At 36.9% G+C, this 15358-nt stretch overlaps 1 protein-coding gene across 1 annotated transcript; it reads left to right on the top strand.

Annotated features, from left to right (window-relative positions):
* The first annotated feature begins 6254 nt into the window (after positions 1-6254).
* Positions 6255-8081, top strand: LOC139845365 (scopoletin glucosyltransferase-like). The gene has a single exon (XM_071835627.1). It carries the CDS (start codon positions 6315-6317, stop codon positions 7731-7733), a length of 1419 nt encoding a protein of 472 aa, XP_071691728.1. The 5' UTR covers positions 6255-6314; the 3' UTR covers positions 7734-8081.
* Positions 8082-15358: the final 7277 nt, after the last annotated feature.

Below are 15358 nucleotides of genomic sequence, written 5' to 3'. Positions count from 1 at the left end.
GATCCGGGGAAGATAGAAATGGTGAAGAGTTGGGGACGACCGACTATGCCTACGGAAATCCGAAGTTTTCTCGGATTGGCCTGTTATTATCGTTGGTTTATCCAAGACTTTTCTAAGATCGCTTCTCCATTGACGAAATTGATGAGAAAGAACGAAAGATTTAATTGGGAAAACGAGCAAGAAATTGCTTTTCAATTGTTAAAAGAGAAGTTATGTCAAGCTCCGGTGTTAGTGTTGCCGGAAGGTGTAGAAGACATGACGGTTTATTGTGATGCTTCTTTAAATGGGCTCGGGTGTGTTCTAATGCAAAGGGGTAAAGTCATTGCTTATTCCTCTCGACAATTAAAGGAACACGAAACGAGATATCCAACTCATGATCTTGAGTTGGCGGCGGTTGTTCATGCGTTGAAAATTTGGCGCCATTACTTGTATGGTGTCAAGTGTACGATTTATTCGAATCACAAGAGTTTGAAACACCTTTTCAATCAACGAGATTTGAATTATCGTCAACGTAGGTGGATGAATGTGGTGAAAGACTATGATTGTGAAATACTTTATCATCCGGGCAAGGCGAATGTGGTCGCGGATGCTTTAAGTCGAAAGAGTCATCACCCGGCGTTACGATTGAGATTGTTACGTATGATCATTACTAACGATTTTCTTGTAAAGCTTGGCGAGACTCAAATCGAAGCTTTTGTTAACAATAAGCATGAGGAACGAATCGTGGGATAAACGGAGTTTATTACCTTAGGTCCGCATGGTTTGTTATCTTTTCAAGGAAGGGTGTGGGTGCCTAAAATGGGTGATCATCGACGAGTGCTACTTGATGAAGCACATAAGTCAAAATATTCTATTCATCCGGGCGCGACGAAAATGTATCTTGATTTGAGGAAAGAGTATTGGTGGCCGGGCATGAAACGTGATGTTGTTAAGTATGTTGAACAATGCGTCACGTGTTTGCAAGTGAAAGCCGAACACCAAAATTCCTATGGTAAGTTACAACCGTTAGAAATCCCGAAGTGAAAATGAGAGCACATTACCATGGATTTCATTACAAAGTTACCTAAAACGGCGAGAACCCAATTTGATTCGATTTGGGTGATAGTTGATCGAATGACGAAAAGTGCCTTGTTTCTTCCCATTCGGGAAGCGATATCGTCGGAGACCTTGGCAAAGTTGTTCATCAAAGAAGTGATATCGAGACACGGGGTTCCTATATCTATTATTTCGGATCGAGATACCCGTTTCACATCTCGATTTTGGGGAAGTTTCATGAAGATATGGGTACACAATTGAAATTGAGCACGGCGTATCATCCTCAAACGGACGGTCAAATTGAACGTACGAATCAAACTTTAGAGGATATGTTACGGGCATGTATTATTGATTTCGGTGGTAGTTGGGATGAGCACTTACCTTTGGTGGAATTCTCGTACAATAATAGTTATCATACTAGTATCGGGATGCCACTTTATGAGATGCTTTATGGGCGTAGGTGGCGAACTCCGATTTGTTGGGGTGAAGTTGGTCAAAGAGAAATCGGGAGTACCGATTTGGTTTTAGAAACGAATAGCAAGATTGATATGATTTGGACTCATTTGAAAAAGGCCCAAGATAGACAAAAATCTTATGCCGAGACGACAAATTGAGTTCCAAGAGGGTGACATGGTGATGCTTAAAGTTTCGCCATGGAAGGGTGTTATTCGGTTTCGAAAACGGGGAAAGTTAGCTCCTCGGTTTATTGGTCCTTTTAAAATTTTAGCTCGTGTTGGTGAAGTTGCGTATCGTTTGGAATTACCCGAAGAGCTTGCGGGGATCCATAATACATTTCATGTTTCCCATCTCCGTAAGTGTCTTGCGGATGATTCGTCTTGGGTGCCATTAGACGAGATCGAGCTAAACAATAAGTTAGAGTATATTGAGGAGTCGATTGCTATACTCGATGAGAAGGTCAAAAGGTTGAGAAATAAAGAGGTTAGGACTTTTAAAGTTCAATGGCGTCGTAGTAAAGGTTCCGAGTTTACTTGGGAGCCCGAAGAGTTTGTGTTAGTTTATCTTCCCTCTTGTCATGCGGCTTGGATCGCGAGGACGCGCTCCGATTCTAGTGGGGGAGAGTTGTAAGACCCTAATATTTATTGTACAGAGCTGTAAATAGAGTACATGAAGTGTGGGTGACGTTGTGTATTTAAACTGAGGTCAGAAGCAGAACTGGGCAAGGTGCGCTCAGCGCACACCTAATGGTGCGCGTGGCGCACTGTCCACTGTAGCCGGGTTCTACTTGTTTTAATCAAATATTTTGATGGGCTTTTTGGTAATTTCACTTGTGGACGATTTTAAGGCCAGTAGATCAGTTTGGGGAGAGTCATAACTCCATTATCAACAACCCTATCCTATCTACTTCAATTTTAGAGAGAGAGAGAGAGAGAGAGTGAGATTCTTGTGTGAGAAAGCTCAAGCAAGGGAAGAAGGAGCTAGTTTTGGGTCTTAGCTCGAGTTATAAAGTTTTTCATCTCCTCTCTAGTTACGTTTTGGTTGTAGTGGTATGTTCTAACTTTAATTTCCTTACTTTGATTTTGTGTAAGGGTTAGGGTTTGGGTAAATGAAGAACATAAAACCCATATTTGGTGATTTTGGGTGTTCTTGGGTAAGATCGAGTCACGAGGACTCAAGAATTGCTAACCTAGGGTTTTGAAATGATAAATGAGTTTATGAACCTAAATTGGTTAGTAAATTACTAGCACACCTAGATGTTTGGTAAATGGTTATGAAACACCCAAATTATGTATTAGTTAGTGTGTTGGACCTTAAGCACTAGCTTTTAGTGTTTAATGATGGTCTTGACCTTAAATGGGCGATTTTGGTGAAAATGGGGCATTTAATGCGTTTAAGTCATTAAATGCACATGAGTGAATTGTTGGTATTTAGTCCAACTAGTTTGTGTGTTGATTGAAGTACTTATTATATTAGGTACTTTGCTTTGAAGATTTCGAAAGTATAAAACCGTCACCAAATCGTTAAGGTGAGTGGAGTAATTATATGCATATGTATATAATGTATTTATTTGTATGCTATGGTATGAACCAAAGAGCCGGTAGTGCCATAGTATGTGCGAGCGTGCTATGATGTGAACCAAAGAGCCGGTAGCGTCATAGTACATGTGTTGTAGTGTGAACCAAAGAGCCGGTAGCACTATGGCACGAGTTGTTAGAGTGTGAACCAAAGAGCCGGTAGCACTTTAACGCGAGTATGACTCGGGTTGTGATGTGAACCAAAGAGCCGGTAGCATCATAACCGATGCGTATGGTGTGCACCAAAGAGCCGGTAGCACCATGACGCGAGGATGGTTAACCATGGTTGTGTATTGTTTTGTAGCATATTGTATTATGTCAAATATATGTTATTGATTACGCTAGTAGCGGTTTGTTGGAGATTATTAGCTTTGTACTTGAGATGGTATGCTAATTGTATTGCTAGCGTGTATGCGGTATATGTGTAAGTGTTTGCAAGTAGGTATATTATATATATATATATATATATATATATATATATATATATATATATATATATATATATATATATATATATATATATATATGGGTATAATTATTGCATTCACTAAGCTTTGCTTACCCTCTCGTTGTTTATCTTTTTATAGGCTCCGGCGGAGACAAGGGTAAGGGCATTCGTATGGATTAGGGATCCCGCTTGTTTGTTAGGGGACGCTTTTGGATGTGATAGCTTTTGGAGTTCAACCGAGATTTGGGTAGTTTAACCCCAAACACCATGTTCATAGTGTCATTTGGAATTTAAACTAGTGTGGTCGAAACTCAAACTTTTGTATGAAACTCGTATTACGGCACATGTGGGCCCGTTTTTGTAAAACTTATTTTATTATTGAATCGTGTGAGTTTTAACTATTATATCATGTTGTGAAAAGCGTTTCGTCTGAATATGTCGGGAAGTGGGAGATCTTTATTTGAAAATGGACAAAACAGGACAGAACTGAAATTGGCCTGTGTGCGCCGCGCACCCTGAGCTGGTGCGCGTGGCGCACTATTCTGAAAAAAAAAAATTCTTTCGCGTGTTCGGTTGGTTATTGGTTTGGGTCGTTACAGAATGAAGAAAATTTTCGAAACCTCATGAAACTCTTAAAGTGTTTTGAGCTCACCTCGGGGCTTAAAGTCAACTATTATAAGAGTAGTCTTATCGGTGTGGGTGTAGAAAAAAATGTAGTCGAGAGCATGGCTAATTTATTTGGGTGCAATGTGGGATCAATCCCATTTTTATATCTTGGCCTCCCCGTTGGTGGAAATTTGTAAAAGATTGAAAATTGGAAAGCGGTTATTGATAAGTTTGAGAAACGACTTTCGGATTGGAGAGCTAGATCGGTATCGTTTGATGGGCGTTTGACTCTTGTTAAGTCGGTGTTGAATAGTCTTCCATTGTACTACTTCTCGCTATTTCGTGCCCCTCCATGTGTGTTAAAAAAGCTTGAGTGTGTAAGGCGTTCTTTTTTTGGGCGGGTCGGGGGGTAATAAATCCAAAATTTCGTGGGTCAAATGGAACATTACTCAACTACCTTATGAGGAGGGCGGGTTAAATTTGGGGACTATAAAGGGGAAAAATATGGCTTTGATTGGCAAGTGGTGGTGGAGGTTTAAAACCGAAGTCACCTCCTTGTGGGTTAAGGTCATCTCGAGTATTTATGGACCATCGAGCGGGCTTTTAATTGATGATTCATTACATAGCGAGTCTTACAAATCGGTATGGAATGACATTATCAAAACCGGTAATAACATTATTGAGATTGGTATTCCATTTCGAAACTTGTTTGTGAAAGCTCTAGGTGATGGCGGCTCTACTTCATTTTGGAATGACTCGTGGATTGCAAATGATGCACTAAAAGACAAATTCAAAAGGCTTTGGAGGCTAGAAACCGACACTAATGCTTTGGTTAAAGATCGAATCATTTGGGATGGTTCCAAATGGGTGGGAAATTGGTCTTGGGCTAGGGAACCATCCGGGCGTGCGGGAGGTGATCTTCATAGTTTATCTGATTTAATCTTGGGTGTGGCTCTAAATTCGGAAAAGAAAGACTCGTGGCGATGGACACCGGGTAGCAATGGGATTTTCACAACAAAAGCTCTAACTAGTATGATTAATTCGAGAATTTTAACTTCAAGCGATACAAATTGCGAGACTTTATACAACCAGCTTGTTTCAAAAAAAAGTCGAGGTATTTGTATGGAGAGCAAGGAAATCACGTCTTCCGGTGTTAGTTGAACTTGACAAAAGAGGGGTTGATCTCAATTCGGTTAGTTTCCCGTTATGTGATGACGACATAGAATCGGTAAATCACACTTTAATTCATTGTAAACATGCTTTCGAGGTTTGGTGCAAAGTTTTTGATTGGTGGGAGCGTGGTGGAATTCCTTTTATTAATGTCGGGGACCTATCCATTGATTCGGGACAAGCAAACACATCGTCGGGAAAAACAATATGACAAGCGGTTGTATGGACGTGTTCCTACTTAATTTGGAAGAACCGAAATCAAAAGGTTTTTACAAATAAATGTTGGAACACTCCGGTCGCGTTAAATGAGATACAAGTTACAACCTTCGAGTGGATTGCGAAGAGGTGCAAAGACAAAATAATCGATTGACACAATTGGATACACAGTCCACAAATCTTCATCTAGTGAGTGCAGATAAGGGACGATACGTTGTCTTCTTGACAATTGTTAGCCTCCTTGTTGTAATGGCCTTTTGAGTGTACTGTCCAAATGATACAACAGTAGCGTGTGATTTGTATGTATTATTTTGTGAGTTGTGAGTGGGTCATGGACCATATTATATGGGTCATGTATTGTAAATTTGATAGTATTAAAAAAATATCTGCATTTTCAAAAAAAATAATTTTTTTTTTTTTTTTGAAAATTTGTTTGTAATCCCGTTGAGTTTCGATTAGATTAACTGATGTCGCTATAACACAACACTTTCTATATTATAACCCTGCGAATTTTAGAGTTATAAACTAGTTAAAAAAGATAAATTTGAAAGTCAAAAATGGGTTTTATTATTTCGGGCGGTATCTAACTCTAGGAAGCTGGAAATGGTTCAACTCTCTATAACGTGTTTGACTTTTGCATTAGAACCTACACAAGTAATAATACAAATATACAATGTACCTTATATATACATATACATATACATTATTATTAAAATTATAGTAAGAAATGTTCTTTTTAAACCAAACTTTTGCTCATTTTCAGCCAAATTTATGCCATCTTTTCCTCTTCTTCCTACCTTAAACAAATGGCAAATTGTCATGTTGTTTTCTTCCCCTTCACAGCTTACGGCCACATGATCCCGATGGCTGACATAGCTGTTCTGTTCGCCTCACGCGGCGTACGAACCACCATTATTACCACCCCATCAACCGCGCACCGCTTCTCTAAAACGATCCAAAAAACCACCAACTACCATCACAAAACATCACTTCATGTCATCCAATTTAAAGCCGTAGAAGTCGGTTTAGCACCAGGAGTCGAAAATCAAGGCGTTTCGAACGAAAAATTATCAAGATTTTTCAAAGCAGTTTCAATGCTTCAAGAACCATTTGAGCAGTTCATTCAAGAGTCACAACCGAATTGCATAATTGCTGACATGTTTTATCCATGGACTACTGAAATCGCAGCCAAATATAACATCCCTAGAATTGTTTTTAATGGAACAGGGTTTTTTTCTTTGTGTGTTTCGGATACATTGAGAATTAATGAGCCTAACGTTTCATCCGATCACGAATCCTTTACTGTCCCTCATCTTCCTCACGAAATCATCTTGAATAAAAAGCAATTGCCACATTTTGAGGGTGAATATTACAAAGATTTCATAAAGGTGTTGATTGAAGCTATGCAGGCAGAGGTAACAAGTTATGGAGTTATTTTTAATAGCTTTTATGAGCTTGAACCGGATTATGCTTACTATTATCGCGAAGTTATGAAAAGACAAGCATGGCATATTGGACCCGTTTCGTTGTTCAACAAGAGTTTTGTAGATAAAGTTGGAAGAGGAACGAAATCAACTATTGATGAGCACGAATGTTTGAAATGGCTGGAGACAAAATCGCCCGATTCGGTTGTGTATTTGAGTTTTGGGACCATGGTGACAGTTACAAGCTCTCAGGTCCACGAGATCGCGATGGGACTCGAAACATGCGATCAAGACTTCATTTGGGTGATCAAGGAAGATCAAGAAACATCGATGCCTAAAGGGTTTGAAGATAGAATGAAAGAGAAAGGTAAAGGGTTCATAATAAAGGGGTGGGCTCCACAAGTGTTGATTCTTGACCATGACTCGGTTGGGGTATTCTTGACTCATTGCGGGTGGAACTCAGTATTGGAAGGTGTTTCTGGTGGGGTGGTGATGGTGACGTGGCCGGTCATGGCTGAGCAATTCTATAACGCGAAACTAGTGACAGACGTTTTGAAGATTGGAGTTTCGATAGGTGATGTGGAGTGGAGTTCGACTTCATGTTGCAATGGCGTTAAACGAGAAGTGATTGAGAAAGCTTTGGCAAGAGTTGTTGGGAGTGAAGGTGAGGAAATGAGAAACCGAGCTCGGGTACTTAAGGAAAAGTCAAAAGATGCGATGAAAGAAGGTGGATCATCGTACTCGGATTTGACTGCTTGTATTAACAATATAAAATCATTTAAATCCAGCTCAATGAGATAAACTTAAGAATTTATAGTAGAGACACAAGTTCAATCTCATATCATGTCTCATATCATGTGGCTTTTGAGCTGACGAGCCATCTTTTGAGCCTTGACTTTAAAGAAAAATCCTTCAAATTCGAGCTTTTATATATATTTAAGACCATCCCAACTGTTTGTTATTCATCTTGTTATTCACTTGTGTATCAATAACAAAAATGGCATAGCCATTGGTTAGTTATTCAAAATTCGCTATTCAAAATGTCTTTGGAAAGCAAATCGGATAAAGGTATGTGGTGCTTCATTTTCTAATTTTGTTTGTACATTGTGCTTCAATATATGTACTATGGCTAATTAAATTAATTTAATAGTTGATGAAGGGTGTCATGAACGGTATTAATCAGTTATTCATTAGTGATATAGAAGAAGTGTTTACTATTCTACGTGATTGAAATGTGTGCTAATTAATTTTCTTCTTGCATGTTCGCTTTTTTTTTCCAGATGATTATTAATTTATTAATGCTTTGTATTTGAGATTGAGATTGCGATTGCGATGATAATCATTAGAAACTACTATATAAATATATGATACGAGTATTATTTTGGCGCACACATCCATACATCATTCGTACACGGTACATGACTTAGAAATTTTGTACAACAACAACAAGAAGTAGGTTAAAAAAAGGAAATAAAAAATGTGAGAAACGTGACTTAGAAATTTTGTCATCCGATTTATTTTTGTCCCTATATTTTCCAATGTGTGGCAGGGCCGACATCGACGATTCAAAGTATCTAGATTCCAGGAAGAGTATAATATTGTTTGCATTATTAAGGTATGATGGGTTGTTAATTAGGTCAACAGCGTTGAAAAGTCAAAAATCAACTTGTCTAGGAACTTTAAGGTATCTATAAAAATGATCTAAGCATATATTTTTTTTTTTTTAGACAAAATTGACCATTTCGTCCCTGTATTTTTCACTTTTTGTCCGTTTCATCCCTGTATTTTATTTTCTGCATTTTTCATCCTTAAATATATTTTAAAGTCTCAAATTCATCCCTCACCCTAACGAAGATTAATTGAGTCCGTTAAAACTATTAACAGGGACTATCCACGTAATCTTTAACTAATTAAATTACAAAAATCAAACCCTTAAATTTGGTATGACTAGAATCGTTCATGGCCTTTTTAAAATTTCTTATTTTTGATCTTGATATACTCCATTATATATAATATATAATATATATAATAATGCTAGCGTTTTTAAATAATCACCAACAATAACAATCAGAATCCTTTTCCTAATGTCATTTGATATTTAATTTAACGTGATTTATTTCCAAGAATGATGCTACATTTTTAAGAATAACCTAGATGTTTATTTGAATATATTCTACCATATATACTCTTGGGATGAAGGTTTTGAGGTGAACAGGGTGTTACAAGTACATATTTTTACTTACTGAATACTTCATCATAACAAACATCTTCCTTGTTCTGGCTTACATTAGTGATGACCCGAGAATCTGAATTATTATATTGGGCTGTAAAGTTGTGCTTTTTTTTTTTTATTTAATCCCACCATGTATACATGTTAATATCTTTTATATTTTGATAATTATAAATAAATGAGTAATAAGATACAGTAGTCATTAGGTATGTTTGGGTAAACGCAATTCCTATAGGTGTCTTGTATGCTAAAATGAATTTGTCTGTTTACATTTATTTATTAAACATTTTCATGTATCAGTATTGCATATCCTAAATATCGGTGCACTTTATGTGGCTCTTTATTTCTATTGATGGCTTTAATCGTTTTTACCTCTTAACTGTCTGCTATCGGCTATCATTATCCATGCCTTGATATTTTTTTAATGTCTAATTTGGAAATCTCTTTGTTGATGTATCGTTGAGTCTCTGGCATGTTAGATGAGTATATATTTTTGTTCTCATATATGCATTGGGGACCATTACGAGCTTAAAACTTTGTCACAAAAAGAAAATGATGACAGCAACATGATGCTTTTTCCCATAATGTTAGTGAAAGCATAATGACGTTCAACGCTATATGTAATTTTTGTACTTTAATTAGTTAAAGATTACGTGGATAGTCCTTGTGAATAGGTTTAACGGACTCAGTTAACATTCGTTAGGGTGAGGGATGAAATTGGGACTTTAAAATGCTTATAAGGATGAAAAATGGAGAAAATAAAATACAGGGATGAAATGGGCAAAAAGTAAAAAATACAGGGACGAAATAGGTAATTTTGTCATTTTTTTAAAGTAAAATATATCCTTAATTGCTAATAGTCAACGTTTATATTTGGAAAATATATCGGTATATTCGTATGTATATCTCTCCCTAACATTATGGAGAGTTTGTTATAGTTTACATATTTAGGAGATATCTTGATGTATATATACACGTTTACAATCAATGAGAAAGAAAGCAATTATCTTCTCTATCTTCTCTAACATGGTATCAGACCTAATATTTTAGGTTTTTCACTTCTTTCTTATCCCACCGTTCATAATCGGTCGATCACTATCCTCTGCTGCCTAAAATCATCACTTTAAAAACCAATATTAATTCTTTTTTGCACTCCTGTTTGCTAATTGCCTACACCTCCTAGTTGTTGATTTTCAAACTTAAGAGCATATATATTATTATATCTCGTGAGGTAACTGTATCCCACCACATCACTTCCACCAATTTATTTCTATTATTTAATTAGGTCTTATATTGCAATCAGTCAATATATTATTTGGACATTGCAATTTCTGAGTTTTAACACTAACATGGCCGATTCCACTAAAATTCATCCTGCCGATTTCACTATTATTAAATGCTCAAATAATAGGAGACGTGGTTATGAAAGTCATAGAAGAAACAATTTTAATCGTGGTCAGAGACTTCAACATGGTCCGTTTCATAAACAATGGACCCCTTCTCATGGGCCCAAGACATATGGATCTTGGACAAACACTCCATCTCCTTGGCTCAGGCCTACGAATTCTGTCAATCAAGCAGCCATGCACACTACGAGCTTCAATCCTCCCGATGAGAATTGGTACCTCGACACAGGAGCAACCTCTCACATGGCGGGTTCTCAAGGTATTTTCACGACTTATTATCCTTCAAATGCCTCCAAATGTATTATTGTTGGTAATGGTCACTGCATCCCAATCAATGGTTATGGTCACACCTCGCTAAATACAAACACTAACCGACCTCTTATTCTATCCAACATATTACATGCCCCACAACTAATCAAAAATCTTATCTCTGTTCGTCGTCTTTCTATTGATAATTATACCTCTCTTGAATTTGATCCATTTGGTTTTACTGTGAAAGAATTTCCGACAGGAACCCACCTAATGCGGTGTAATAGCACCAGTAATCTTTATCCGCGTCATCCTTCCAAGTTGCAACAACTTCAACCACATTCTACCTTTTCTGCTTCTATACATGATTTGTGGCACCAACGCCTAGGTCATCCGGGTGTTAACGTTATTAAATCACTTAGCAATAAAAACTATGTTTCTTGTAATTCTAATAAAATCTGGTTATGTCAATCTTGTGTGTTTGGAAAGCATGTCCGTTTACCTTTTTATGCTTCTACCACATCTACTTTTACTCCGTTTGATATTATACATAGTGACATATGGACATCCCCAATTGCTAGCACTAACGGACACCGCTATTACATTCTTTTTCTTGATGATTTCTCAAATTTTCTTTGGACCATCCCACTTAGTAACAAATCACAAGTTTTTAGTGTCTTTCTTACCTTTCAAACCTTAATTAAAATACAATTCGGACGACAAATAAAAGCATTCCAATGTGATAATGGTACCAAATATAACAATAACTCCTTCCACAATTTTTGCAATCAAAATGGCATGGTATTTCGATTTTCATGTCCCTACACCTCATCTCAAATTGATAAAGCGGAACGAAAAATTCGCGCTATAAATAATTGTTAGGACCCCGAAGTTGTATAGTGTTAATGTGAAATAAGCTTAATTGATGGTTCCTTAGAAGAGGGCTATATAAGGAACCTAAATAGTCCTAATTAGATAGCCATTGCATTGTAACTGAGTTCTAGAAGCTGTGGAATGTAAATCTTGTTCATTCTCTCTCATACCGAATCTCCTTCACACTTACCGAATCTCATTCTAACTTGTCTTTTCTTCTAATCTCAACATGATCTGACCTATCATTTGGTATCAGAGCTTCCAGGGAGTGATATTACATCACTAGATCGATCCAGAGATTGAAGATTACAGAATCTGAACAATCTCGGTATTTTGAATCAGACTCGGTATAATCGAATCTGATAATCTGACGTTCAGATTCCTGTAATAAGTTTAGCGAAGGTGTATTAGGTTGATTAGAAAGAGTTTTAATCATTATTACAGCTTTTTAACATCAATTATGGAGAATCAAGTTGATTTTTAAAGTTCGTGGCTAAAACTCTCGGTATTCATCAATTACAGCTTGATTCTGTAGTTAAGTAAAGATTTGAGGCTTGAGTTGTGATCGTGAGGTGTTTAATCACATTTCTGACGGTTTCATTTCATCAATTCTTCAAGTTTTGAAGATTTGATACACATTCGGTATCGTAACTACCATACTGAATCTGCTTCAAAGCTATTAATTCTCATTCAGTGTTGCAGATTGTGGTGTGTTTGTGATTCTATCACATTCGGTTTGATCATACGTAGCTAATTGGTGTGATTTGAGAAAGGATTCGTTTGAATTCTAAGTTTTCATACTTAGACTCGGTATTGTCAACTGCTACAGTTGACATTCGGTATCCTATACATTCGGTATCTTTGATATTTTGTGTGATACTAACTTGTTTCCTTGTGCAGCAAGGCTACAGAATCTAATTCAAAGGAATTGAATTGTGTTTGAATTCAAATTCATACAGAATCTGACTACCGAGTCAAATACCGAATCAGGATCTCGGTATCACTTAATTCATTGGTTTTAAGTGTTCCCAGGATACAAATCTTGTGGTTACCGAATCTTTACCGAATTTGGGTGTGTTACTTGTATTTCTGATCAATTTCTGATCAGTTTCTGATACAGAATCTGGTTTACCGAATCTGCTATAGTACAGAATCTGTACCGAATCTGCTACAGTACCAAATCAGTTACCGAATCTGACATTTGTGTTAGATTGTTGTGATTTTTCATCTTAGATTTGATTAGTTCCAAGACCAACAGGTCAACGACCAATAGGGGTTAAGTGGATTTTTAAGAACAAGAAGGATTCTGATGGAATTGTGGTTCGAAACAAGGTACGTCTTGTGGCCAAGGGATATCGACAACAAGAGGGTATTGATTATGACGGAACGTTTGCTCCGGTTGCTAGGATTGAGGCTATTCGTCTTTTCCTTGCATTTGCTTCTCACATGAAGTTCACGGTGTTTCAAATGGATGTCAAAACTGCTTTTCTGAATGGTCATCTTCAAGAGGAAGTTTATGTTAATCAACCAGAAGGCTTTGTCGATCCCATTCATCCAAACCACGTCTATTACTTGGAGAAAGCTTTGTATGGTCTGAAGCAAGCACCGCATGCATGGTACGAGACCTTGACAAAGTATTTGCTGGATAACGGCTTCTCTCGTGGAACGATTGATACAACGCTATTCATCCGTAAAAACCACGGTCACATTCTCTTGGTTCAAATTTACGTTGATGATATTATTTTTGGTTCCACATCCCCGGCCTTATGCAAAGAATTTGGTGACCTTATGGCCAACAAATTCGAAATGAGCATGCTTGATCAGTTAAATTTCTTCTTGGGGTTACAAGTAAAACAATTACCAAATGGGATTTTTATTAGTAAAACAAAGTATATCAATGATATGCTAAAACGTTTTAAAATGACTGATTTAAAATCAATGACAACCCCAATGAGGACTTTACTCGATACTGATGCTAATGGGGAACCCTTTGACGTAACGCTTTATCGAAGCATGGTTGGTTCTTTAATGTATCTGACTGCAAGTCGACCAGACATTACACTTGTTGTAACTGTCTGTGCCCGCTTTCAGTCTAACCCTAAGAAATCTCACTCCAAAGCGGTTGTTAGGATTTTTCAGTACCTTAAATGTACACCTAACCTTGGGATCTGGTATCCTCATGGATCCGATTTCAATCTCACTGCTTATACTGATGTGGATCATGGCGGTTGCCATGTTGATAGAAAAAGCACATCTGGATCAATTCAGATGTTGGGGAATAGGCTAGTTAGTTGGTCATCCAAAAAGCAGAACGGTGTGTCTTTATCAACAGCTGAGTCTGAGTACATTGATGCAGCTTACTGTTGTTCACAAATTTTGTGGATGCAAACTCAACTTTTGGACTATGACTTTAAGATTTCTAAGACCCCAATTTACTGTGATTCACAAAGTGCTATTGCAATTACGAGCAACCCGGTCCAGCATTCTAAGACTAAACACATTGATATTCGTTATCATTTCATTAAGGACCATGTAGAAAAAGGGGATGTAGAGTTATACTTTGTGCCTACCAAAGTGCAATTAGCTGACATGTTCACTAAACCCTTATATGAACATAGGCTAAAGTTCTTGATCAAAGAAATTGGCATGGTAGAGTATAGTGCTTGGCATTCCTTAGATCTGTTGGGACTTATACTTAGGATCTTTTGTTTAGGGGAGTAGATACATTCTAGGGGGAGCAACTACTTCTTTTGCTTTAGATAACATCTATCAAGGGGGAGCCTTACTTTTAGAATTCTGTTAACTTTCTGGGATTAAATTTCAATGGTTACGAAAGGGGGAGGTAGCTCATTGATATCATATTTCAAGGGGGAGTTAACTCATTTTCTTGGGAATATATCAAAATGGTGATTTACTTTCTTGTATATCACATTTTGAGGGGGAGAAAAAAGGAGATAATGAAAAGAAAACTGTTTTTTCAATAGTGAATTTTATAAACTCTTTGTTTTTATCTGAAATAATTCACTAAGGCTTGTATACATCTCAGTATGCAACCCGTTTTAACAATTAGTATCACTGAAGATTTGTACTTTGTACATAATTCAATATTTTCTAAGTACAAATCTTGTTTTGATAAAATTCATAAAAATTGGAAAAGGTAAAATCCAAAAAGATTTGAATTTAAATGAATAAATGCTAATTTTTGCATTATATCGAATCTGACAACCAACAGTGCAGATTCGGTAAGTTCAAAATTTTCAACAATTGTCTCAGAAATGTTTTTCATCAAAAATGTGATAATCTTGAATGATTTTTGATAAAGATTTGTCAAAGTTTGAAGTGCAATGTGTCTAAAAATGAAAATGGACTGCATTCGGTATTTAAGGCCCATTCGGTAAAGCCCATGTTTCAAAACATTCGGTATCTATAAATAGAAGGGTCAAAGTCAAACTTTCTTTTACTTTTACCTAATTGCATACCGAATCTGATCTAATCTAATGAGTCTGCCTAATCTACCGAATCCGTCTCTCTGTATCTTCAAATCTTTGGTATATTCTTGTTTTAATTGAATTTAAACATCACATGTTGTAGATCTGAGATAATTGAACATATATAAACCAGAAAATCAAGCAAATAACATGATTGTGACACTTAATTTTGAAAAATTG

The sequence above is a fragment of the Rutidosis leptorrhynchoides genome, chromosome 4 (genome assembly GCF_046630445.1).
Source record: "Rutidosis leptorrhynchoides isolate AG116_Rl617_1_P2 chromosome 4, CSIRO_AGI_Rlap_v1, whole genome shotgun sequence".
NCBI lineage: Eukaryota > Viridiplantae > Streptophyta > Magnoliopsida > Asterales > Asteraceae > Rutidosis > Rutidosis leptorrhynchoides.
This window is presented reverse-complemented; position numbering and strand designations above follow the sequence as displayed.